Source organism: Arachis hypogaea, chromosome 19, assembly GCF_003086295.3.
Source record: "Arachis hypogaea cultivar Tifrunner chromosome 19, arahy.Tifrunner.gnm2.J5K5, whole genome shotgun sequence".
In the NCBI taxonomy this organism is placed as follows: Eukaryota; Viridiplantae; Streptophyta; class Magnoliopsida; order Fabales; family Fabaceae; genus Arachis; species Arachis hypogaea.
In genome coordinates this window covers 147,851,704-147,875,579 of record NC_092054.1, presented here as the reverse complement: position 1 = coordinate 147,875,579, position 23,876 = coordinate 147,851,704, and the positions used below count along the sequence as shown (strand labels likewise).

Here is a 23,876-nt window from a genome sequence, read left to right as displayed (position 1 = left end):
GCTCTCGATACAATGTTTGAAAAAGTGACAGGGATAAGCATTCAAAGATATTATAGTATCAATCTCCTGAACTATTGGAGATCTACCCCTGTGTAACTTTTGTAAAGAATTGTATAACTTGACAAATATATATATATTTTAAAAATATTACTAAGTTATTATGTTGGCTAATTTTTTTTGTTATGGAAGTAAAAGTGGTGATATACTTTAACATGGTAATTTTTGGTGTTTTTTAAAATTGTGGAAGTACACAAATCTCTGGGTCCGATTTCTGTACTTAAAATTTTTTAATTTTTTTTAACACAAATCCCTGGGACCGATTTGTGTACCTCTCAGAAATTCCTGGGACTGATTTGTATACCTCTAGAAATCGGACGGTCCGATTTGTGTACCTCTAACAAATCGGACGGTCCGATTTCTACTTCTCTAGTTAAACGATCCCACATTTAAGTATAACACCCCAACAATCCACATTTAAGAAAAATACCACTACCACTCCAATATTAAAAATAAAAAATTCTTATTATGTTTGGTGAAGAACCCTATTTTTTTTTTTTTTTGTCAAAACTAAATCTGGTACGTATTGTATTGAACCGTACGTGCAACTGTCATTGGAATCCTGTCGGAAATCTCTGATATTTCTTTAGAACTTTCAACATGAAGCGCTTCGAGAATACCGATCTTCAAACGCGAGAAATATCGCACATTTGGTGAAAGACTCAGACTTTTGATTTTTGTCTAAGAAATAAAGAAATTTCTGAAAGAGATGAGGAGAGTAACCAAAAGGGTGAGTAACTGAGAGAAACTAAAAAGAGTGGTTTATATAGGCCTTAAAAATTTAAAACTCGCTTCTAGCTAATACGATTTTGTGTCATTAACCCTAATTCTTCAGAAAGGGTAAATTTTTGAAAAGCACGTCCATCAATGTCGGCGAACACTTCACCGCCGCGCCAATTCGGATGTCCCTGGCCCGAATTCAACGACGGCCTCATTTACCACGACGTCGTTCCACCCCCCGATGACGGTCAACCTCTCTCTCTCTCTCTCTCTCTCTCTCAACAAAAAGTTTGACTTTTATTTGCACATTTTCAAATTAAGCGTATAATCATTGCTTATGAGCTATTATTGCATCTGAATGCGATGATAAATATGTGTTGCAAATTCAGGGTTGACACTGATACAGTTCTACTCCAGCAAGTACAAGAGTTCAGCTCCATTACAAGGGTAAGCAATGCCTTGACCTAACCCCAATTCCCTTCTCATAAAAAAGATGACATTTTTAAATTTGAAACACTAAACAAGGCAACTAAGACAATTTTTATTATTATTTTACTTGGAGCTATAGTTTGCTTCCTTGAGACCTGTAGAAAGGTTGACATGGGTAAGGATCATCCATGATTTAGCCAAATATCAGTAACTAAAATGTTATCTAAAACTGAGGAAATTGGAGTGCATTGAGCTGGTAGGTGTTATAGTTGTGATACAAATTAGACCTGGCCAATTATATAAGGCCATTGAACTCAGCTCTGGTTTAGGAATAGTCTTCCATGGTTTGTTTAGCACAGTTTATTTATTGGATTGCTGAGGTACTGGAAGGCCATTGGTGTGCATTTCGATTGTCCTGAGCTTTCTTTGTTATTACAAAGAATGTTAGCCATCCTCTCTTGTATTCTTGTGTTTTTCCTCTCAATAAAAATTATATACTTCTTTCTTATCTTAAAGAAACATTTTGGTTTCAATGGTTATTTTGAAACAAATGTGTTGCTTGATCCCGAACATGTACTGATCTGTTTAGCAGTTGGTTGCAGCGTATAAAAAACAAGCAGGTTTGACCATGAAGAAATCTGAAATACTTGACTGCATGGAATGAATCATCTGAATGGCCCATATTCATATTAATCAATATATGTCATCTACAGATAACAGTTGATGGGAGTGTTGTTACAGATCCCGATGCAGTCCTAAGGTTCCTTGCTAGATCTTTGTCTCCTTTCTATTTCTATTACATAGTTTTATTCCATAATATTTTACTTTTCAACTTCTTCATGTTTAGAGTTGGCTTTAAGCTAGTCTATCATAGACTTCCATGGAAGGAACCTGATGCACCGTACATTCTTGAAATCTTGTATGAAGATGATGACATGGTAACTGTTACTTCATGCACATCATGTATATCTCTGCTTGCTTTCTCTCCTATAACAGTTTTCTTTTGATCATTTACATCAAGTTGAAAATATGAAATTATTTTCATTGCTAATTGTGCTTCGGATTTTAGAATCTTAATTATAAGGAACAAGTGACATTATACTTGTGTGCTAGTTTAGGCTAATTCATGAACAAGTTTTGCTTCTGCATACCAAAACATACTTTTACAGTTAGTCAGAATGGCTTCAATATTTGTTTTCTTAAGGGTGTTGATTACAAATTCAGATTGCTCTAAATAAGCCTTCTGGTTTGCAAGTTCTGCCTGGGGGTCTTTTCCAGCAAAGGACAGTTTTAACGCAGCTTAAATGGGAAGCCAATAAGCAGAGTACCGTTAAAGCACACCAAAGGCTTCATTCTGTTCCAGTACATCGCCTAGGGAGGGGAACTTCAGGTTAGACTAAATATTTCTATTGAAATGTCAAAGTACTTTCTTGTATCTGTTACTTTCCTTTGAAAAATGTTATACTTGAACTGATGTAAGTCTTAGGAACTCCATGAAAAATTGCAAATAAGTAACTTCATTATCAGCTTTGTAAAGCTTAAGGCTCTTTACTAAAGTGGTAGTGATATCAACATGCTACCAAGAGATGTTATATAAGAATGAGTTGATCCTTTATTTTTCCTCTAATGTTATAAATAGCTCTCGCATAGCACATTCTCATGCTTTTATGATTGATTGACTGTGTTATAGGATTATTATTATGTGCAAAGACAAAACGGGCCAAAGCTCGGCTTGCATCTTATTTTGCTGATGGAACTTCTCAGATTGGAGGAAAAAGGTTAAGGAAAAACCCTTTTTTTGTTAAACCTTTTAAATTTAGTTTTGTAAGGTAGTGGATTGTTTATCTTAAGTAGAATAGACACACACACAAGTAGTCTAAGCATACATTTAAACTTGCAAGTTATAATTTCTTGCTTAGTTAACATATTGAACTAATTGTATTTTGTTATTTACATAAGCAGAGATACAAACAAGGAGCATGGGAAGATTGCAAAGATATACCGTGCACTTGTGAGTGGGATAGTTGATAATGATAAGGTAATATTCTGACGTACTTTTTTTCTTATAGACATTTGTTTATAAGTGGTTTTTGGTTGCTTCCCATCTCCGGATTGGGAGAAAAAATATAGAATAAAAGATGAAAGATTAATAAAGAATAGATATTTTGTGGATTCTACTCTTAAAAGCTGTTGTTATTTACAGGTGATTATTAATCAACCAATTGGAATAGTGAAATATCCTGGTGTCGCTACAGGGTTGTATGTTGCTTCTGAATCAGGTCTGTTTTGATCTTTGATCATTATGTGTTCTTTTCCTTTTCTGTTTCAATATGAGTGAATCTCAAAAGGAAAAGCCATGCTTCTTTTGTTCTCTTCTATTTGTCATGTAATCATTGACTTTTTGATTTCCTATCATCGCCATCTGTTACTTTTGAAATCCCCTCTCAAGCATAATTGTTTTTGTTGAGCCAGGAAAACCAGCCCTCAGTATAGTGAATGTTCTTGAGAGAGGCGTACAAGGAAACAACACATTGGTCCAGGTAGATGAATTTGATGTTTATGACCATTTGTTCCTGTAAAAACATGACATGCAATAGAATACAAGAAAATAATTAAGTAATTATATTATCTTCTACCACCAATTATTGTTAGAGATGCAAACTGAATGTCATCGGTGACAGGATGGCAATCAGATAGAATGTAAAAATTCAGATCATTCAGTGTTCCTTTTACACTCTTCAGAGTGTTGTTGCCTAACTCTGAGTAGTTACTGTATTTAAATCCTCTGGAGAAATGACTTCAAAATTTCCAGGAGCAACACAATGATATGAAACAATTTGGTGTATCATGATAGGAAAGGTCTTATAACTTCCACTTATAGTCTTATAACGAGATTGTTTAACAGGTTCAGATAGAGTCTGGACGGCCACATCAAATACGCATTCATCTTTCTTTCATAGGGCATCCTCTGTTAGGTAATTTTAAGACCCAAGTCATTTATCGTGCTTCATAAGTGTGATTTGTTTTAAGGACATAGCAGTAAGTGAAGATTGAAAATGGTTATTTTAGAAGTTTATATGTGGTGACTTTTTCACGTGTGCCTTCAAACTTCTTTAATGAATATTAAAGTTGTAAATAAGCTTTACACTTCAAAGTTTAAATCCTTGGCGTCGAAAGTAAAGTCAAATAGATAATGTAGTGAATATTTATTAGCGGTTTGATTAATGGGATTTTAAGTTTGTGAAGCTGGTATTCTATCATGTTTCTAATATGGATATGATTATGATCATCCTAGCTGTATTGCCTGCTTATTTTTCACTTAATTGAAATTGAACTTTATCATAAAAACCTGTTGCTTTAGAACATGAACATGAGTTGCACCTATACTACAAATTTCACATGAACTTAAATTTGCTATATCTTTTGAAGGCATGCACATATTCATATTCCCATGTCCATTTATCTTTGCCCCTGATTTTATTTGCAGGTGATCCTCTTTATTCTGTTGGTGGGCAACCTAAATGCTTAGATTGTGACTTCATCGATGAGAGATTTGCTGCTGATGGGTAACTGCTGTATCTATATTTGTTATGGATATTCCCATTCATTTAACACCCTATATTAACTAACCATAGATTGATCCGAGTTGAATGTTGCTACTTGGTCTGCACAGGGGATATGAGAGGCCTACCAAACCAGTTCCTGGAGATTGTGGGTATTATTTGCATGCACATCAATTGATTATCTCTCACCCAGTAACTAATGAGGTAAAGCAAAGTATTAGTATCAAATATCAAGGTATGAGTTTGATGGTAATAAAAAGCAAGCGTCCTAATGACTTTGACATTTAGAAATGAGAAATGGGGTTCAATTTCTTAGGTTTGATCTAAACCGATTGATTGAGAGCAGAGAGCTAACCTCTTCTCTATCTGATTATAGTTCATGTGTGAGTTTAATTTCTATGCATTGTTATCTGTAAAAATTAAAAAAGCCTATTTTTCCATGCTGTGCAAGTTTTTCTTATATAGCTAGATTTATATTTCTGACCAATTTTCAAATTTAAAACTTGCATGTTATATGTATTTGCAGGTTATTGAAATCATTGCACCCCTTCCTTCAATCCTCCAGACAAAGAGTTAGGTCAAGCGAACCAACGTTATGCAATAGACAACCGCTTAGGGGGTGTTTTTTCCATGCACAATTTTCAGGAATGTAAAAATATGTTCTTTAGGCTCTGAAGAAATGCATAGATACGACACCTCAACATGGAGGATAGGGATTTATTTACCTCAAAATTGAGTGGAAGGGAGATCTTGTCACTAGTGAGAAGTGAATTTTAGCTAGAGTTACGGTATGCAAATATTATTCTCAGCAAACACCAGTAGGAAAGTCTACTGTAATCTACACAATTTTCCCTAGCTCCATCAACCAAGCATAATGTTAGTCATATTATGCCTATTTGTGATAAATTTGCTCTTGTTACTAAGAGACTTTTGTTTGATGATGATTCAAAAGGACTTTTATGTTAAAAATATTTTTAGATTTGACATATTGAAGTAAATTGTTGTTTATCCACAACATATGGTCTCCCACCAAATGTTTGGATCGTATTTTCTCGACACTGGAACATTTTCTAAAATTAGCTGTAGATTGCAGAACTGATTGCCCAACTCTACTCAAACACACCAACAGTCCACAGAATCAGCAAAAAGGGGGACAATATTTACATGGCAGGGATGGAAGCAAGAAACATTACAAGGCAATGTGCAGGTGGAAAATCATAAACGCAAATCTCATGTCAACTCACGCTGAAAAAGCTTAGGGGGCCAACGAATTTCTCAGACAAAACAAAACCTTCGATCTCTATTTCTATTTCCTCAGAAAAGAGGCCTAATGAAAGTTACAAAGTACCATCTATCATCTATAATAAATTAGTACATCCCACCAAACCTAACGAGGCTTCATCCAGTGAGGCAAGTGATGGGAATGAGCAGGGATGGCAAATGGCAATCGCCCCTCCTAACTTCCTTGGATTATTTCTGTATTTTCATCAAATACAACAAATACAAAGCTGCTACATAAAAAGCACCTAAATATTTTACCAAAAAAAAGACGGGCTTCAGAACCATTAAACCGCCCCTACACTGTATTGATTGAGCAAATTAAAAAAAAAATTAAGGAGGAAGAAAAAAACTATTATACAGGAAGCGGCAAAAAGAAACAGTTGCCGCTGACATCATCTACTACCTCCCTAAGTCCCCTTTCCCCCCAGCCCAAGATTCATCTTCTCTGCTGCTGATATTATTCCCAGTTTGACCACCATACTTGTCAGAATTGGGGTAATGCATTTTTATGGCTGCCACAGGATCCGTGACACCGCTGCATGATCCAACCACAATCCCCGTTCCTCCAACACCACCACTACTCATTCCCACCACTCCTCTGCCCTGCTGCTGCTGGTGCAAACTTGAGATTGCTTCGAACCCATTTCTCCGTGGCATCTCAGAGAACACGTCTTGGCAGTGCTTTACATCAACCACAGAACCATCCCTACTTCTAAGCATCTGATAATCAATCACAGCATTACTGCCATTCATGTCCCTAGCTGTAAAAGCAGGAGATCCACTCAGGTGCCTTTCATTATTCTTACCAAATGCATGGAACGACTGCTGCTCCAATTTGGCTGAAGAAGACGGATAATTACTGAAGGCAGCCGGATACTTTGCTAGCAGGATGGCAGAATCAGGCAATGATGTGAGACCAGTCTGTATTCGGTTCCCATCCCAGTAACCATAGCTCCGCAAGGGGACATTTTCAAGGCCAAGATACTCACTGCAGTCATCTCGTTCAAACTTCAACATCTTGAAATTTCCATCAGCATATTTCAAACTCGAAAGCCTGCTAGATTTGGGATGATGGATGCCATTTTCTTCACATGACTTGGTGGTCAAATTAGGTTTCTGTGTGGATGAAGGATTGGTTAATATCTTCCCAAACAATTTCACATCACCATTTCTGGATGTTTTTTCCGAATCTGACGAATAGCTTAACCTTGCTTTGAAATGATCATCTTGTTCATCTTTTCGGGATAGAAGGGGCAACTCGTTTGCTGAACTGCTGCATTTTATATCTCCATTCACTTCTTTCTTAATGGCCATTTGCAAAGGATAACCATGGAGGATGCTGTTGGCACGATCCACACGATTCCCAGGCACAGGAAGCTGATGGTCACCATTGCTGATGGGATTATGACACTGCAAATTTCTCCCACCTGGAGTCTCAGTAGTACAGGACAGTTGATCCTGAGTAGCTGTTTTCTCGCATTGAACGGCGGCTGAAACAGAAGTATTTTGTGACAATGAATTTGCAGTTGCATGAAGATCCTCGACATATAATGCAGATACAGGCTTTCCAAGGGCCATATGCTTACTTTCAGTATCAAAACTCAATCCTGAACAAGAATTGCCCACAGATGAGACTGAAGCATTTACTGTAGTAGTACATGAATCCTGAACCGAGCTTTTCAGTTCAACTCCAACAGCTGTAACAGCCACCAGTTTATCCCCTCTATCATCAGGACATTGGGTTGAAGGAACACTTTGCCTCTCCAATCCACTTCCAAGAACCCCAGAAGAAACTTCAGTAACTACATTATCCTGACCAGCCAAACTCCTCTCACATGGTTCAGTTGTGTCGAGGGCAGAAATAGACACCAAGTCTGCACCCCCGAATTTAATGGCTTTGTCTTTTCCAACTGTTGTGCTATCTGTCATAACTATAGGAGCCTGCCCATTGACTGAACCAGACTTATCAGAATTGTACAAGACAACCCCATCGCTAACCAAGTTTGCATCTTCATGATCGACTACTGTATCATCCTCCTCTTTAGGCTCATTTAATTCAGCTGCCAGGTTCCTAACTTCCACAGGATCTGATTCATCATGGTAGGTGTTTATGACAGATGAAGGCAGGTCCTCATCTGTCTTAGTGCCAGACTTGTCAGTGCCAACCACTGAACCTGTCTCTACAGCACAAGCATCATCTGTGTCGCTACCCCCGCCATTTGCACCATCATTTGCTGGTGATCCAACGTTTTCAGGCATAGGGCGCATGAGATCTAAGCCGAGGCATTTTCGAGCCTTGCTGAAAAAAACTTTGCATTGTTCTGGTGACCTTGTTCCAATGCATCGCGCTAACTTCACAAAATCCCTACCAAAAGATGATACAGCTTGTATAAAAGCTGCCTTTTCATCATCTGTCCAATCAGTAGGATCCATTTCACCACAGCTCTCATCTGAACAAGTCTCGTCATCAACATTCTCAGCAGTATCAGGCATCAACCTACTATCTCGGCTACCTTCTACAGGTTCAACTGAACTTGTCCCACAGAAACTCATGGCCTCGGATGAAGCCATTACATCAGCAAAAGCCTCCCTCTCATCCCCAAGAATGTCAAAGCTGCTTGATCTTTCTCTGATGCTATCATCAACCCTTGAGGCTTTCACATTAACATATCCACCCATAAGGAAGTTCCCAGGACGCATTTTCTTGTTACATGCAAAGCCATCAGCCATCACTGAAGCAGCACTCAAAATGTCAAGTGAAGCAGTATTCGCTTCATGGTTCCATTTTTTACCCGATGCTACCAAGTCAGTTTTGGCTAAAAATGACTTCCCTAACTTCTGCTGCTTCTTAAGTTTTTCAAAACAATCCGATTTATGATTTTTGTAATAGAACTCAACACAGTCAGCAGTTGTCTTGTGATGAAGGAAAGAAGCGATCTTCCGAAAATCTTTTCCAAAGACAGCAAATTTTTCAAGGAAAATTTCTCTCTCTTCTGATGTCCAAGGATTAATCAAAGCCTTTTCCTTCTCAATAGCCAATGGATCTTCGACAAGCCCATTACTAGATATGAACTTTGGGATCTTCTCATCCAAGACTAATGCTGGCATCTTCAGGGCATCCCTGTGAATTTTAACCTGAGGTTCTGAGAGCAGTTTTCTTGTAAAATTAATTACCTCGGCTGTTGGAACGAGGCTCAGATGATTTCCTGCTGGCAGAGTTGGGGAAGGATAAAAAGTTATTAAAAAGGGATGAGTAACTTAGGAACAGAACAAGCAACTACTAAATATACCATCATGTGAATAGAAAAACTAAAAAAAAAAGAGGATGTAAAGACAACTTCAGTTAAAGGAAAAAATAGGAACTGCCAATTTATGCTCAAATTTCAGACTTAACACAATAAAACAGAACAGCAGCATCTAAGCGATGATTTAAACCTATCATACATTTGACAAACAACTAGTGCAGCTAAGCACTATGCACCACTGCCAAAAACAAGAATATAGTTACACAATGAAATTTAACACCATGCAGGATTCACATCTGAGCATCCCATAGATGCCCATAGTAAAACATTAAGTAATGACTTGCACAAGACCATCCTATAAGTGGAAATTAGAGCACTTAAACTAGCCAGAAATCATCCCATTAAACCCAATATTTCACACAAGACCATCCCATTATAAGCCACAAATGCTAGACAAATAAATGTCTATACCAACTGCAAAATCAGCAACAAACCAACCAGACAGGCGGGAAAAAAAAGAAGCATCCAAGTGCTGGACTATCCAGGTGCTGGACGGAACTAATTAGCTCCTTTCAAGATTTTAAAATTACAAGCATTACAACAAATTTATAATTCAACACTAGAATAATCTTGTCATTGTTCTTTTTTATTCTCATTGAGCAACACCTAAATAACAAATCAAACCTGACTCACTCCCTCCCTAAAACCTAATGAACTTGAACAGTACAACTCAAGAAAATTCAGCACTTGATTAATATGTCAATCATGCACAGACAAAATTAGGTGGACTAACAACCAAATTGACCAACAAGAAAGACATCAAGCATAAAGAGCCAACAGTACTGGTGTATGAAACGCAAAAAAAGAAGAGACAGAAAGTTCATACCAGGTAAAGGAAAACGAGACCGAATGGAGAACCGGTTCTTCTGATTACCATTAAAGGTAGACCGCACACTTAGTTCATGTTTCTTGTGATATTTTGGCCGGCATTTCTTTATAGACAGTAGGCGCATATCTTCCTTCCACAGGTGATGCAGGGCTTTGAACTTAAGTGTGATAACTCTCTCTTTAAATCTTGCAAACTGCTTTTTCTCAGCAAACTTCTCCATAATGGATGTCTGAGAGCACAAGTCACTGCTGGCCCCCACCTTATCAATTTTAGTATATCCTTGGGGCAATAACTTAGCAAATACTCCACATGCACTTTTTGCCAATTCTCTGTTGGAAGAAATAATTTTCTTATATAAACTATCCTCAGTGCTAGACCATAAGCTTGCACCAGAGGCAGTAATAATACTATCTGGCACTTCCGAAGACGCATTGACATCACTGCAAGCAGAGTTACTAGGATACTTCCTTGTAGTACAGGGAATTAAGCATTTCATGCCATTAGACTGACCAGCATTGGCATCCTCCAAGAAGGTATCATATCTCCTTGTATCACTTGACGAAACTGCTTTAACCAAAGGCGGAGGCTCACTTAATTTAGATGTTGCTGAACCAGGACTATCAATGTCCTCTTCCTTTCCATTCTCATGAATACTATTTAAGTTGGTTGAAAGGGGCAATTTCTCAGCATCAGGGTCGTCAGAAGAAAGAATTTTCAAAGGTTCTGGCCGAGTAACTTCATCAGAGACACCAACAGGTACTTCAAAAGGATTTTCATTGTTGCCAACCATCTGTGAGCCCAAAACAGCTGGATATGAACCTCTATCCCCAGATGCAGATCTTAGAGATTTCAGTTCATTTTCAAGTGAATCAATTTCAGATTCGGTTGTCTCCAATACCTTTGAAATGTCGGCTTTCCATATCAATAACTTATTCATTGCAGTGGACCTCATTGGACCAGAATTCACATAACTTGTATCATCAGATTGTATCAACTCAATAATTGAAGAATTCAGACTATTCAAGGATTCAATATCCAATTTCTCTAAATTAAAAGAAAACCTCTGAAAATGGTCTTGGGATCCAGGAACAGGAGAACAAGTCAAATTACTAACATCATTGTCTACATTTGCAGGTTTTCCAAATAACTTATCATCCACACCTGCTACAACATAAAATTAAGATTTTAGCAAATATATATTACCATAAAAGGGGAAACAAATAGTCTGGTTTTATACCTTATAATTAAATTATACTTTGACTGGTTACAGAAAATTTGAAAGATAAGGCCAGGACGTTAATGAGTTTTTCTCAACTGAGTGAAGGTAAAAGGATCTAGGCAAACAAATAAAACCAATAGGAGAAATAGCATGAACAAATAAGAAAACCAAGGAAAGCACATTTCAAATTGAGAATGTTTGGCCAAAACAAGCGGTAAAAGGTGTTCAACTGTTCCAAATGTGCTGACTTGCTAACTTGGATAATCCATCCTACAATAGAAATATGTTCACTGATATCCAGAATTGTAATTCACCAACCAAAAAAAATAAATAAAAAATAAAGGTCCTAATCGTGTTGCCTGTCTTTATAAAATAGAAAACAAGCATATGAGTGCCAATGCATGACTACTGGAGTACTGGCAGAACAACAAATTCATTAACACAAAAAGAACCTAAGAAAGAGTTAGGACATTAGGAGGATACCAGATCAGCATTTGAAGTACAAAAGAATTCACAAAAACACACATCAGAGAAAGTATCAATGAGGCAAAGCTACCCAATTCAGCTTTAAAATTTCAACTATTCAGTTGGTAGTAAAGAATATTGACGTGAACAAATATGGACTCCCTGTTATCTGAGTACTATACAACCAAATATATTAAATAACAAGACAAACAACATAATATCAAGGTATTTATGACATGCACGATTTAAAGGATAGAAGCAACAACATTGAGACTCAGCATAGGCTAAGCATACCTGGGGAGGAACTGCAGGCAACCGATGATGGAGTTGCAGGAGATGCACATGCACAGTCTGAGAATCCTGTAACTTTTGGGCTTTTATCTACTAAGCTGGAACCGGGGAAAGCACAAGGTTCAATACTACCATTAGACAAGACAGGTCCATCTTTGTTAGCACTTCCATCTGGCACTTCAACCTTTTTCTTCTCATACTTTGCAAGTCCCTCTCCCCAATTTAGCCTCGGCTTCTTTCTGGAAGTTGTATCTTCACATGGTGCAGAAGATGTAACACACACAGCAGCTTCCCCTGAATGTGACTCATTAACAGTTGCGTTTTTGGGATGTAACTCGGCCTTTGCTTCATGGGAATCTGCCCCTCCCGCGCTCCTTGAGCTACTCGAGTGGCTAAAACCAGAGCCTCTCGACGACAAGCTTCCAGATCGGGTCCATTTAAGTGGCTTCCAGTCAATTGAAGCCAGAGAATTTTCTCTATCACTTCTTGCGCCTGTTCCGAACCCATTGGCACCACCAATCTTATCATGCTGGTCTTTCAAGTGGTGTGGATCCCAAGTGTTTACAAAATCAGAATGTGGATGAGTGGAATATGTTAGGTTGTCGTCAACTGACCTATGATCATTATTCACATCCGGGGGCCTTCTTGGTAAATTCATAGAACCATTGGTTGTTTCCCACGACTGTCCTCTCCAATCTCTCTGCCCAAACGGCCCTCTATTTTCTCTACTGCCCCGGCCATATTTTCCATCCCCACGAGACACTGATGGCCGGCAATCTTCGTCCAGCATCTTTTCACTGCTTGACCGTGAAATCCCATACCCATGACCAGAATCTTCAGAAAACACGTGCCAACCGCCCTGCTTACCATGACCTTCAGAAAATATTTAAACAAAGAAAGGAAAATAGAAGGAAAATCAACACAAGGAGAGTATATTCTTACAACCAGTATCATAATTGTTTTTTTTAAACATAAAAGAAAAGAGAGCACCAGAAATTCATGCCAAAAGAAACAAACGAATGAATACACCACCTCCTTATAGTAACAATTCTTGTAATTACAAAACCAGATCTTCAAAATTCAGAACAAGGTTCACTATTATTATGCAAAGAAGAATCAACCAAACTCAGAAACACAACCCAAATCCGGTAGTTCTTTTTTCCCCCCAAATAAAAAACCTAAATAATCAGAAATTTCGTTGAAAATATCAGCAGTGCATAGAAAAAACCAGAAGAAGTAAAACTCACCCGGAGGTCTGCGGAACTCGGCGGATCCCCAACGGTGGAAGTCGCGGTGGTGAGAGGAATCTCTCCATCTGGCAACGGAGCCCAGAGACTCAGACCTCTCGTGTTTCCTCTCCTTGAAGAAGTCCTTCCGATCCCAAGGCAACGGTTCAGGAGGCATCAAAAATCAACCCAATAGCATCGGCATCCAACGCAAAAACCAACGGAAAACCGTATTCACCGCACCAAACCCGAATCTACAGAACCTCAAACCTCCAGATTCAAAACAAAAACAATCGCCAGAGAAATTTCACAGCACCGCCGACGAATCTAGGGTTCACAGACGGCAACAAAGACATAAAAGAGAAGGCCGATTCGCAAGCTTCCCGGTCCACAGATCGGACAAGAAACCACACGCGGCAACGAAATCGCCGCCGCGCAAAGCAATCTAGTCTATGGCTTCCGCCACGGCAACAAAACGGAGCCTCAAAACCAGAAAGAGCCAAAAGAAACGGCGCAGAATATATAAAGAGAAAACCAAACCAAACCAAGCCTTCGTGTTTCACAAGGAGAGAGAGAGAGAGAGAGAGAGAGAGAGAGAGAGAGAAAGAAGGAAGAATAATATAACTTCAACAGGCGGCGGTTCAGATCGAAGCGTGTAGAGAGAGTGCGGAGGAGAGAGCCATGGTTGCGGATTCCGAAGCTCCTTCGAAAAAGAGAGAGTCCTCGTTCTTCTGCAGCGGAGAGAGAGAGAGTGGTGTGGTGTGTTGTGCTGGTTTCAGAGTCTGAATATGGTTGTGGTTTTTTGTGAGGAGGAAGAAATTGTGCGTATAGGGAAGAAAGTGAGAAGGTGAGAAACGATAAGGGACAAAGAGAACCTTGAGAAGAGAGAGAGAAAGAGAGAGAAACAAAACATAGATACATAGAGAGAGAAACAGTGGTAGCGGACCTCAACCCTCCTTATAAAACCAAATTCTAATCTCCTTTCGAATCCGATATTATATTATTTATTTTTTATTTATTTATTGTAATTCGCTTTCGTATCTTTCCTTCCTTTTTTTACTTATTTATTTATTCGTTTATTATTATCTTTTGGGCCTTCGATTCTGGTATTAATAAACTAAATTATAATATAGTTTTACTATCGAAAGCGGCATTCTGAAATTTGTAAAATCCATTAATTTCGTTCTTGACTTCTCATTTATATTATTTATGTTTTTGAAATTGTAAAAAATATATTTAGTTTGTCTCTTGTCTAATTTTTGGCTAATTAATTTACTACTAGTAAATGACATATAAGTGCTGACTTAACAAATGACTATCATAATGAACCACATAAAACATTGGCGTATTAATTTTGGCTTTAAACCTCCAATACCGTTTTAATAAGAGAATTAAAATGTTTAACTTCCCTTTAAAAATAAAATATCACTTCGTCTTTTTCATCTTCTTCGAAAATAAAATACTTTGTGCTCAAAATTTTTGTACCCACGAATGTTCGTTAGATTATTATGGTGAAGCGATTTAGAATTCGTTGGAACCCTACTCATTATTGGCAACCAGAATTATTGAAAAAATAAGTAAGATTTCTTCGCGAAACCTAATTCAACTTACAAATCAATTTTCACATAACCAAATGCTAACTGTCTCTCATAAAGACTCATACTTTACTCCACCCACCACCGGTTCTACTTCAAGAAATTCTAAATCAACAGTAAGTGCCTCAAACTCAACAGCTTCTTCAACCAGAAGCGCCCCACATCAACAATATTAACAGAGTCCTCATCCCCAATTCTCTCAATAAACACCTGATCTACTTAAACAGTAACTAGCACCTAATCTACTTCAACAGTACTGGGCACCTCATTTACCTCAATATGCGCCATCAATTTCGCTAATAAATCTGTCGCAAGTTTAATCTTCACTTGGCCAGCATGTCGAAAAAACACCTTATGTTCCTTCTCAAAACTATTCATCCAATTTTCATCAGCCATCACCTCAGTCTCTTAGTGGGCCTTCGCCTACTCAACAATACTACGGCACACCAACCCATGCGTATGAACCACTATGAAGTAGACCTAATCCAAACTATTATGGTAGCACGTCTGCACTTATGCAACAACAAATAGAGATGATATACAAATAGTGGTGATGAAAAAAAAGAAATAGAACATGATGAATAACCATTGCAATTAGGGTTAAAAGGAGGGATAAGGGACCAAACTATGTCAAAGAATTTCAATTGCCAAGTCATATAACTATTAGACACTCCAGCATAGCAAGTCAGTGTCATGTCACTTCCTGTGGTAAGTTAATTAGCCAAAAATTAGACAAAGAACCAATTAAGAACATTTTTTTCAATTTCAGAGACATAAATAATGCAATTAAAAAATAAGAAACGAAATTGATGCATATCACGAATCTCAAAAATTACTTTAGAGCTTGATTATTTTATTATAATTTTGGATTATGATATTAATAGTCATATTATAATTTTATGATCACGAATTCAATTTAAAGATTTTTCACAATTTTATTGATCTTGATTTTGTATCTTATCTAAAATAACTTGTTCAGACTCAGCCCAATAAGAATCGGAGGTCCACCCGACTTACTTCCGAACTCGACGGGTCTCCCGACCCGCCCGAACCAAGTCACTTCTCACGAAGCTATCTCCCAGTAAGGGTCTTGACAGCTGATGGATGCTTCCAGACATAGGGATCTAAACGAAAAGGTCCACCCGATAACTACAAATAAAGGGAGGGGGACCGACTCCTCCCTCAGATACGTCGTCCTTTTACTCTAATTAATCGTCTCATCATACATATATTTATTTTAGCATCAGAATGTCTTTATAAGTGACTTCACCTGCCGACCTATCAATAATCGTGGCCGTACTCTTCCTTGCCAAATTCGTGTCCAGATCCAGATATTTTACTTTCCGCTGTTACATACATCTAGCTGCCTTACCGACATTTCATTCCAACTGAACATAACTTAAAATTGGAAAGTATAGCTAATCGTTATTTTGATTATTTTAAATTAGTTATTTTTTAATTGTTAATTAAAATATTTACAAATCAACATTAAATTTATTACCATATTTGTTATCCAGGTAACTTATTATTTTACACAGACATTTAATTTTTAAATTATTACTTAATTTTGAGAAGGACGAATGAGGGTTTCTATTGGCTTCTTGGGTGATCAAGACAGCCCATGGTCTCGGCCGCTATTTACGAATTACGATAGCAGTAAAGATGCTTCTCAAGTGACGATAATGCCCTCGTGTCTGTGTTGGATACTTAAGACTCAGATGTACGACAAAGCGGATTCTATCGAGTATAGTGTATAGTTTAGTTTAGGTTTTTGGTCAAAATAGTTTACTTGATTTTTGGTCAAAGCTTGGTTGCACAGAAATTACAGCCCAGAAGCATGTGACTAAGGCCTGTAGACACTCATATTTGAACTATTTTTGGTGTACAGGGCCTGACTGGTGGGCCACTTATATTGCAGTAAGTATTCTTTGAGATTCTATTTCAAAATCACTACAAAGTACAAACACGGTGTAAAGCCTTATAGCTGTAAAAAATAAAAATAAAAAAATACAGGAAGCTGTAAAACACCCTTTTTTTTTTTTTTTTTCAAAGATAATAGGTTATATTTCATTAATTATTAAAAAATAAAATACAAAGATGTCCAAAAGCAGAACAGCATAATAAAAGATGGAGATTTTTCAAAAACACTACACTGAAAGTATTCATCCAACGGTGCGTGGTCGAAAAACGAAGAAAAATCTTAAAGAAGAAATAATGATAAATCAAATTGAATGCAACTAAGAGCTTGTCTCATGGAGATGACGACCTAAACTGGGAGTTCTTTGGATTTCACGAAACAACTTAACAGAGCTTGCTAGAATGGCAGACGGCATAGAAGTAGAACCTTCAAAAATCAACTAGTTGCGAGCTTTCCAACAGTTCCAGCAAATGATGGCAAGCAATTGAGGATTACGGTCAGCATTCTTCAACGGGTTAAGTATCTCTATTGATGCAGTCCACCATGTCCAAAAGTCGTTAGAACTCTGAGGGGGAAGACAGTCACGAAGATAACTCTGAGACCATACGTCTTTAATTTTAGAGCAATCGATCAAATAATGAGTGACTGTTTCCGTTGCTTCATGACAGCAAGGGCATATTGGTGATATAGATGGAATGCGGTGATGAATCTGAGCAAGCACCGGAAGTCGGCCATGGAGAGCTTTCCAGATAAATAGCTTAATTTTGTGAGGCAAGTTCAACTTCCATAGATCAATCAACGGCTTTTTCTGCTGCATATAATTAGGGTAAAGCTCCAGAGGCGGATGGTAAAATAAATAGCCAATTCTGTAACCTGAAGTTGTATCATATTGCTTGGATTTGTTCAAATTCCATTGCAATTTGTCCCTACTCTGCTGAATTTTAACTGACAAAATCCTGTTTGCAACGTCTTGGGGAAATAATTCTTGAATGAGATTCTGATTCCAATTTCTATCTTCAGTAATTAGATCTTTAACTCTTGGAACCAACTCAGAAATAGCCTGTCTATTTGGCATGTCAGAAATTATTAAAGGATACGGAGGAGGCAGCCAAGGATCCTCAAAGGTTCGGATATTCTCACCAGTACCCACAGCCCAATTAAGACCTTTTTCTACAATCTTTCGGCCTTCCAGTATGCTCCTCCATCCCCAAGAAGGTAAGACTCCAATTTCTGCAGTTATAGCATTACCATTGCTAAAGTATTTACCTCTTAAGATTTTGGATAATAAGGAAGTAGGCTGTGTTACAAGTCGCCAAAACTGTTTGCCTAAAAGCGCTAGATTTTGGATTCTGAGATCTTTAAATCCAAGGCCTCCTTCTTTTCGGGGGCGAGTCATAGTGTCCCAGCTAATCCAAGCCATCCTCCTTTCAGAACCTTTTTGTCCCCACCAGAACTGAGAAAGTAGAGAGTGAATTTCCGAAATTAAACCATCAGGCAACTTGAAGCAAGACAATGTATAAATAGGAATAGCTTCTCCCACTGCCTTAAGCAATACGTGTCTACCACCTGACGAAAGAAGATTGCGCTTCCACCCTTTGATTCTTTTCCGAACCTTTTCTTTGATCATACTAAAAGAAGCATTTTTCGATTTAGAGACTGTAGAAGGCAAACCAAGGTATTTATCCTGAGCCCCAATATGATTAATATTCATAGAGTTAGCCAGTAGTGTACGAGTAGTGGACGGAGTGTTGTGGCTAAAGAATACAGCAGATTTATTAAGATTTACCCTTTGGCCACTGATGCTTTCATAAGAATTCAATAAATGCAAGATATTTGAACATGCTTCAGGATTAGCCTTACAGAATAAAATGGAATCATCAGCAAACAGGAGGTGGTTGACCTTGGGACATCGCCTATGTACCTGAAGACCCTGAATTAGTCTGTTTTGTTCTGCCTTGTGTAGCAAGAAGGAGAGACCTTCTGCACAAAAAAGAAAAAGATAGGGGATAGAGGATCTCCTTGTCGAATACCTCTATTTGGTTTGAAGAAACCATAAGGTTGTCCTTCCACAATAACAGAATAAGAAACAGTTGTCACTAATTCTCGAATCCACATGATCCATCGGGAGTCAAAACCAAACCTCTCCAATATAAACCAAAGAAAGTGTCATTCCACCCTATCATATGCCTTACTCATATCTAATTTTAGCGCCATTTCATTTTCCATACCCCTTTTTTTGTTCTTCAAGTAATGCATATACTCGTGAGCAATTAGGATATTATCAGAGATTAATCTGCCTTTAATAAAAGCACTCTGTGTAGGGCTAATTAGTCTATTCATCATACCCTGAAGCCTATGTACAAATACTTTGGAGATAAGCTAAAGCAGTAAAAGAATATTTAGGATTTGGGTTTTGAAAGTTTATGGTTTAGCATTTGAAATGCACAAATAATTTTTTTTTTAAAGGAAGACTCGAACCCGCGACCTCTTATATGAGTATGAGGAGACTATGCTATTTGAACTATTACTCATTGGCAAACGCACAAATAACTTGTAAGGACTAAAAACATCACTATTATTGCTACTACAATTATAAATTTTGGAATAACCTCTACTAAAATAAAGAGGTTGATAAAAAGAGAAAATAAAAATTTAATTACTATTAATTAAGAGTTGTAAGTTATAAAATTAGTGATAAATAGTTTTTTTATTTTACTAATTTTTTCACTTTAGATCATTTTTTTTCTATAAACTTTAATCTTCTAGAAACTCCAATTCCATATATATAATAATTAGCACATAGCTCTATACTTCTATACGTCCAATTGAGCAAATCTAATTGGTTAAAAATTGAACTACAAAAGCTAGAAGAAGATAATGGTTTGTTTTATTTTTTTTGGCCAAGTTTTATTTTTGTTTGTATTAGGCTACATGGCTAAGTTTTGGGCTTCTAGTCGCTGCCCCAAGCCCAAAATAAAAATCCAACAACATTGTTGACACACCGCATAAGCAAAAAAAACCAACATTGACCATTGGCCTTCGTGAAAGTTGTGATTGTGTGTCTTAACTTTTCAGTAATACTTAAATGATAAATCACTTCATATTAGAGAAAATAACATTAAGAAAAAATTTGATCTTGGGTCTTATTCTCAATATGAGAAATGGGCAATGTGCCCAAAATAAACGATTTTTTATTTAAATAAATAAATTAATTATAATAATTACCGAAATAAATAATTTAAAAAATATTTGTCGAAATAAATATTCCTCTCTTATTTCAATAATTTTGCATCTATCTCGTTTATAGTGTAAACGAGATAAGACAGATGGACGTGAAACATGTATATCTCGTTTACCGTATAAACGAGATAAATTATCTTGTTTATACTGTAAATAAGATATATGTATTTCTTTAAAAAAAATTTTGAAAATAATAAAAAATATTAATATTATAAATAATCCAAATTTTTAACATGAAATTAGTACATAAAAAGGTTGGTAGAAGAGATTAAAATGGCCAATGAGTTATAGCTCAAATGACATAGTCTTCCCATACTCAATTAAGAGGTTGCGGGTTCGAGTCTCCTATCTTTGGTAAAAAAAAAAAAAAGGAAGAGATTAAAATGGATATATTTGATCAATTGATACTCAAAATGTTGATGGGAGAGAGCCGTTAGATGAAAGTTTAGTCAAATCAGTCAAATTATCATATACCAACTTCACGTGAAGTCGACTGTCACCTGAGTTTCCACCAAAATAAAAATACAAACATATCCATTTTAAAAAAATTAAATTAAATTATGATCCAATTGAATTGATTTAAATTTGAAAAATAAAAATAATCGTTTGCCAATTCTTAGAAAATATTGATGGGATAGTGGGGAGATAACATAAGAGATAACAATTTCTATTGTCTGTTTACAGTGCAAAATTACTGTAAACGAAATAAGAGAAGAATATTTATTTCAGTTATTATAATTAATTTATTTATTTAAATAAAAAATCCCAAAATAAAAGTGTGAATAAATAGTGTGTATTTAGAGTTTTGATGATTAGAGTGTATATGAAACATAGGTTCATTAATTGTAGTACTCTTGGTGACAAGTGACAACCTTTTTATTTTTGCAAGGCAGGCTAAGGTAGCAGCATGGGGAGTTAGAGATAGAGACCCTCTTTTTTTTTTTTTTTTTCACTCTGCGTCTTCTTCAATTCCTGTAAAGTTAAAGAGAACAACTTTGAATTTTGGTTTATTTATGAGATTTTGTCATATGAATTTTGGTTTATTTATGAGATTTTGTCATATGTATGTGTTCAATAGTAATTACCTGAATTGATTTTTAGTCATAAACTCATAATTCTTGAGTTGGACAAAAATGATATCAAAAACTTCAATAGTAAATTAGTTGTTATTTAAGAGGTGTTGGAATTGAGGAATGCTACACATACAAATCATTTGGTTTACAAGTCATCATACAAGTTGGGAGAAACATAACAAAAAACATGCTGACCCATATACAATTTCCATGACGTGCTTCTCCTCCTCCTCCTCCTCTTCCTTCTTCTTATCCTTCTTCTCCTCCTCTTCCTTCTTCTTCTCCTTCTTCTTCTCATACTATTCTTCTTCTTCCTCTATGAAAACGAGTTTCTTGTCAAATTTGATCTCCTTCGTGCGTTCTCTCTTTGCCTTTTCATTTGTTGTTTTATCTGTATTTATCAATGGTATTCTTACTTCGTTTTTTTTTTCGATTTTCATTATTTCTGAAATCAAGCTTTGAAATCGTTTTGAAGATAATGGAACTTCAGAAATACACCCAAAGAATTACAGAAATACACTCAAACGATTATAAAAATACATCAAAAGGATTACAGAAATACACCAAAGGATTACGAAAATACACCCAAAGGATTTAAGAAATACACCCAAAATTCGTTGAAGTACACCTTATGCATAATTCAGAACTCTTTCTCTTTCTCCTCCTCATCTTCTGCTGTTTCTTCTTCTTCAAAAACGATTTCAGAGTTTGATATCAAAAAACAATGGAAATCGAGATTAACGAAGAAAGAAAATAGAGAAAAAAGCACGTAAATGAAGAAGGAGAAAGAGAAGGCAAAACGAAAGAAAAGAAGAAGATGAAGAGGAAGAAGAAGAAAAACGTGCAGCAAGAAGAAGAAGAAGACGGTGCAGAAGATGAGGAGGAAGAAGATGAAAAACGTGCAGTCAAGGATGAAACACTTCAAAAACGAAGAAGAAGAAGAGGCACGGAAAAAGAAGAAGAAGAAGGAGAAGAAAAAGAGGAAGCATGGAGAAAGAAAAAGAAAAATGACTTATATAACTTGTATGTAAAAAGACTTGTATGTAGAGAATTTCTCATTGGAATGAGGGGAATGCTACGGTGAGGAACATCATTTTTTTCTACACATGAGGAATTTAGTTGGCATTATCTATTAAGTGCCATCTGTCCAACCGAAGGAGAGCAGCTTTTAGCCGTTTACAGACCACAATGCAAAATTTGAAAGCATTTAATGTGGTGTCAGTACATTACACGTTAATTAGAAAATGTGATTAAGTCTTTTTTAATTCTCTAATACTTTAAATTATTATTTAAGTTGTGGGCCTTTTTTTTTAACCGGTTTATGTTTAGACTTTGGAGGAATAATTAATTGCACTCACTTTTTTTTATGATATAAGATTGATATTAGACACAAACATAAATATAAATATAAATATACTTGTTATGTACAAATTCAATTTTATTGTTATTGTCAAATGATCAATTGAACTATATATCTTATATCTTTTGGCACAAATTAGTTTACTTCCCAAAAGATATATAGTCCAGTTGATTATTTAACAATAACGATAAAATTGAATTTGTACATAATAAACATATTTATATATAATTTGAAAATTTTATAGAAGATTAATTTTTTCTCATTAAATATATATTTTTAAAATCTTTTCAGCTTAAATTTATAATCTTTAAGAAAATATCTAAATATTTGATAATTTAACTAATTTTACATTGATTATTTATTTTTACTTACATTATTAATACTCACTATTGTTATTATTATATGTCATTTTTAATATATAAAATTTATCTTTTTTTTTTCGAAATACAATAGATGACAATAAATATATTGAGATTTATTAGTAAAAATTTTTTGTCTTTCATCAACTCTATATTTATTATACAGAACACACTAAGTGTTACTAATAATAAAATATTTTAACAATTTTTATACCAAATTTATCTTTAGCATTAGATCAAATTTTAACTCTTAAAAATAATCTTTAGACTTAAAATTATTTCACATTGAATATAATTGCATTTAATATTAATAAGCCAATACAAAATTATTTATTTTAATATTCAAAATAAAAAACAAGTAAAAATTACAAATCATTTAGATAAAAAAAAAACAAAAAAATGTGAATATATGTAAAAAAGACAAATTATCAAATATTATCTCAAATGGACATATTAATTAATAAGATTTTTTATTTGTGCCTAATATCAATAATGTATCATAAAAAAATTAGTGCAATTAATTATTTTTTCAAAGTCTAAACATAAGTCGGTTAAAAAAGAGGCCCACAACTTAGATAATAATTCAAAGTATTAGAGAGTTAAAAAAGGCTTAATTACATTTTTTAATTAACTACAATTTAAAATGTACTGACACCACATTAAATGCTTTCAAATTTTGTATTGTGGTCTGTAAACGGCTAAAAGCTGACAGATGACACTTAATAGATAATGCCAACTAAATTTTTCGTGTGTAGAAAAAAAATGATGTTCCTCAGCATAGCATTTCCCTTGGAATTAAGCCTGGTGACATAATTTTTAGTAGGTATTATATTTTAGATTTGATTATTCTGTTGGTTTTTATAATTTTATTAAATTTATTTAAATTTTTATGTTTTTTTTAATTAGATCTTTACATCGTTTTTAATTTTATGATTAAGTCTTTTTC

General features: G+C 35.7%; 2 protein-coding genes across 10 annotated transcripts; one reads left to right on the top strand and one right to left on the bottom strand.

Annotated features, from left to right (window-relative positions):
- Window positions 1–530: 530 nt before the first annotated feature.
- LOC112776119 (RNA pseudouridine synthase 5) lies at window positions 531–5,738 on the top strand. 2 transcript variants are annotated; one of them, XM_025820129.3, is made up of 15 exons: window positions 536–787; window positions 893–1,024; window positions 1,167–1,224; window positions 1,799–1,826; window positions 1,920–1,966; window positions 2,054–2,144; window positions 2,431–2,596; window positions 2,897–2,984; window positions 3,169–3,244; window positions 3,410–3,485; window positions 3,679–3,746; window positions 4,112–4,181; window positions 4,694–4,772; window positions 4,880–4,973; window positions 5,296–5,738. In XM_025820129.3, the coding sequence occupies exons 2-15, from the start codon at window positions 925–927 to the stop codon at window positions 5,344–5,346; spliced, it is 1,092 nt and encodes a 363-aa protein (XP_025675914.1). In that variant the 5' UTR covers window positions 536–787; window positions 893–924; the 3' UTR covers window positions 5,347–5,738. The 2 variants fall into 2 exon arrangements, with proteins under 2 accessions (XP_025675913.1, XP_025675914.1); XM_025820128.3 differs by having other exon boundaries at window positions 531–1,024.
- Window positions 5,739–6,040: 302 nt separating this feature from the next.
- Window positions 6,041–14,366, bottom strand: LOC112776118 (uncharacterized). 8 transcript variants are annotated; one of them, XM_025820124.3, is made up of 4 exons: window positions 13,407–14,366; window positions 12,163–13,032; window positions 10,182–11,345; window positions 6,041–9,259 (listed from the first exon to the last, which is right to left on the bottom strand). In XM_025820124.3, the coding sequence occupies exons 1-4, from the start codon at window positions 13,561–13,563 to the stop codon at window positions 6,450–6,452; spliced, it is 5,001 nt and encodes a 1,666-aa protein (XP_025675909.1). In that variant the 5' UTR covers window positions 13,564–14,366; the 3' UTR covers window positions 6,041–6,449. The 8 variants fall into 8 exon arrangements, with proteins under 8 accessions (XP_025675909.1, XP_072084186.1, XP_025675911.1 ...); XM_072228085.1 differs by having other exon boundaries at window positions 6,041–9,256; window positions 13,407–14,359; XM_025820126.3 differs by having other exon boundaries at window positions 6,041–9,256; window positions 10,182–11,348; window positions 13,407–14,334.
- Between the last annotated feature and the right edge of the window lie 9,510 nt (window positions 14,367–23,876).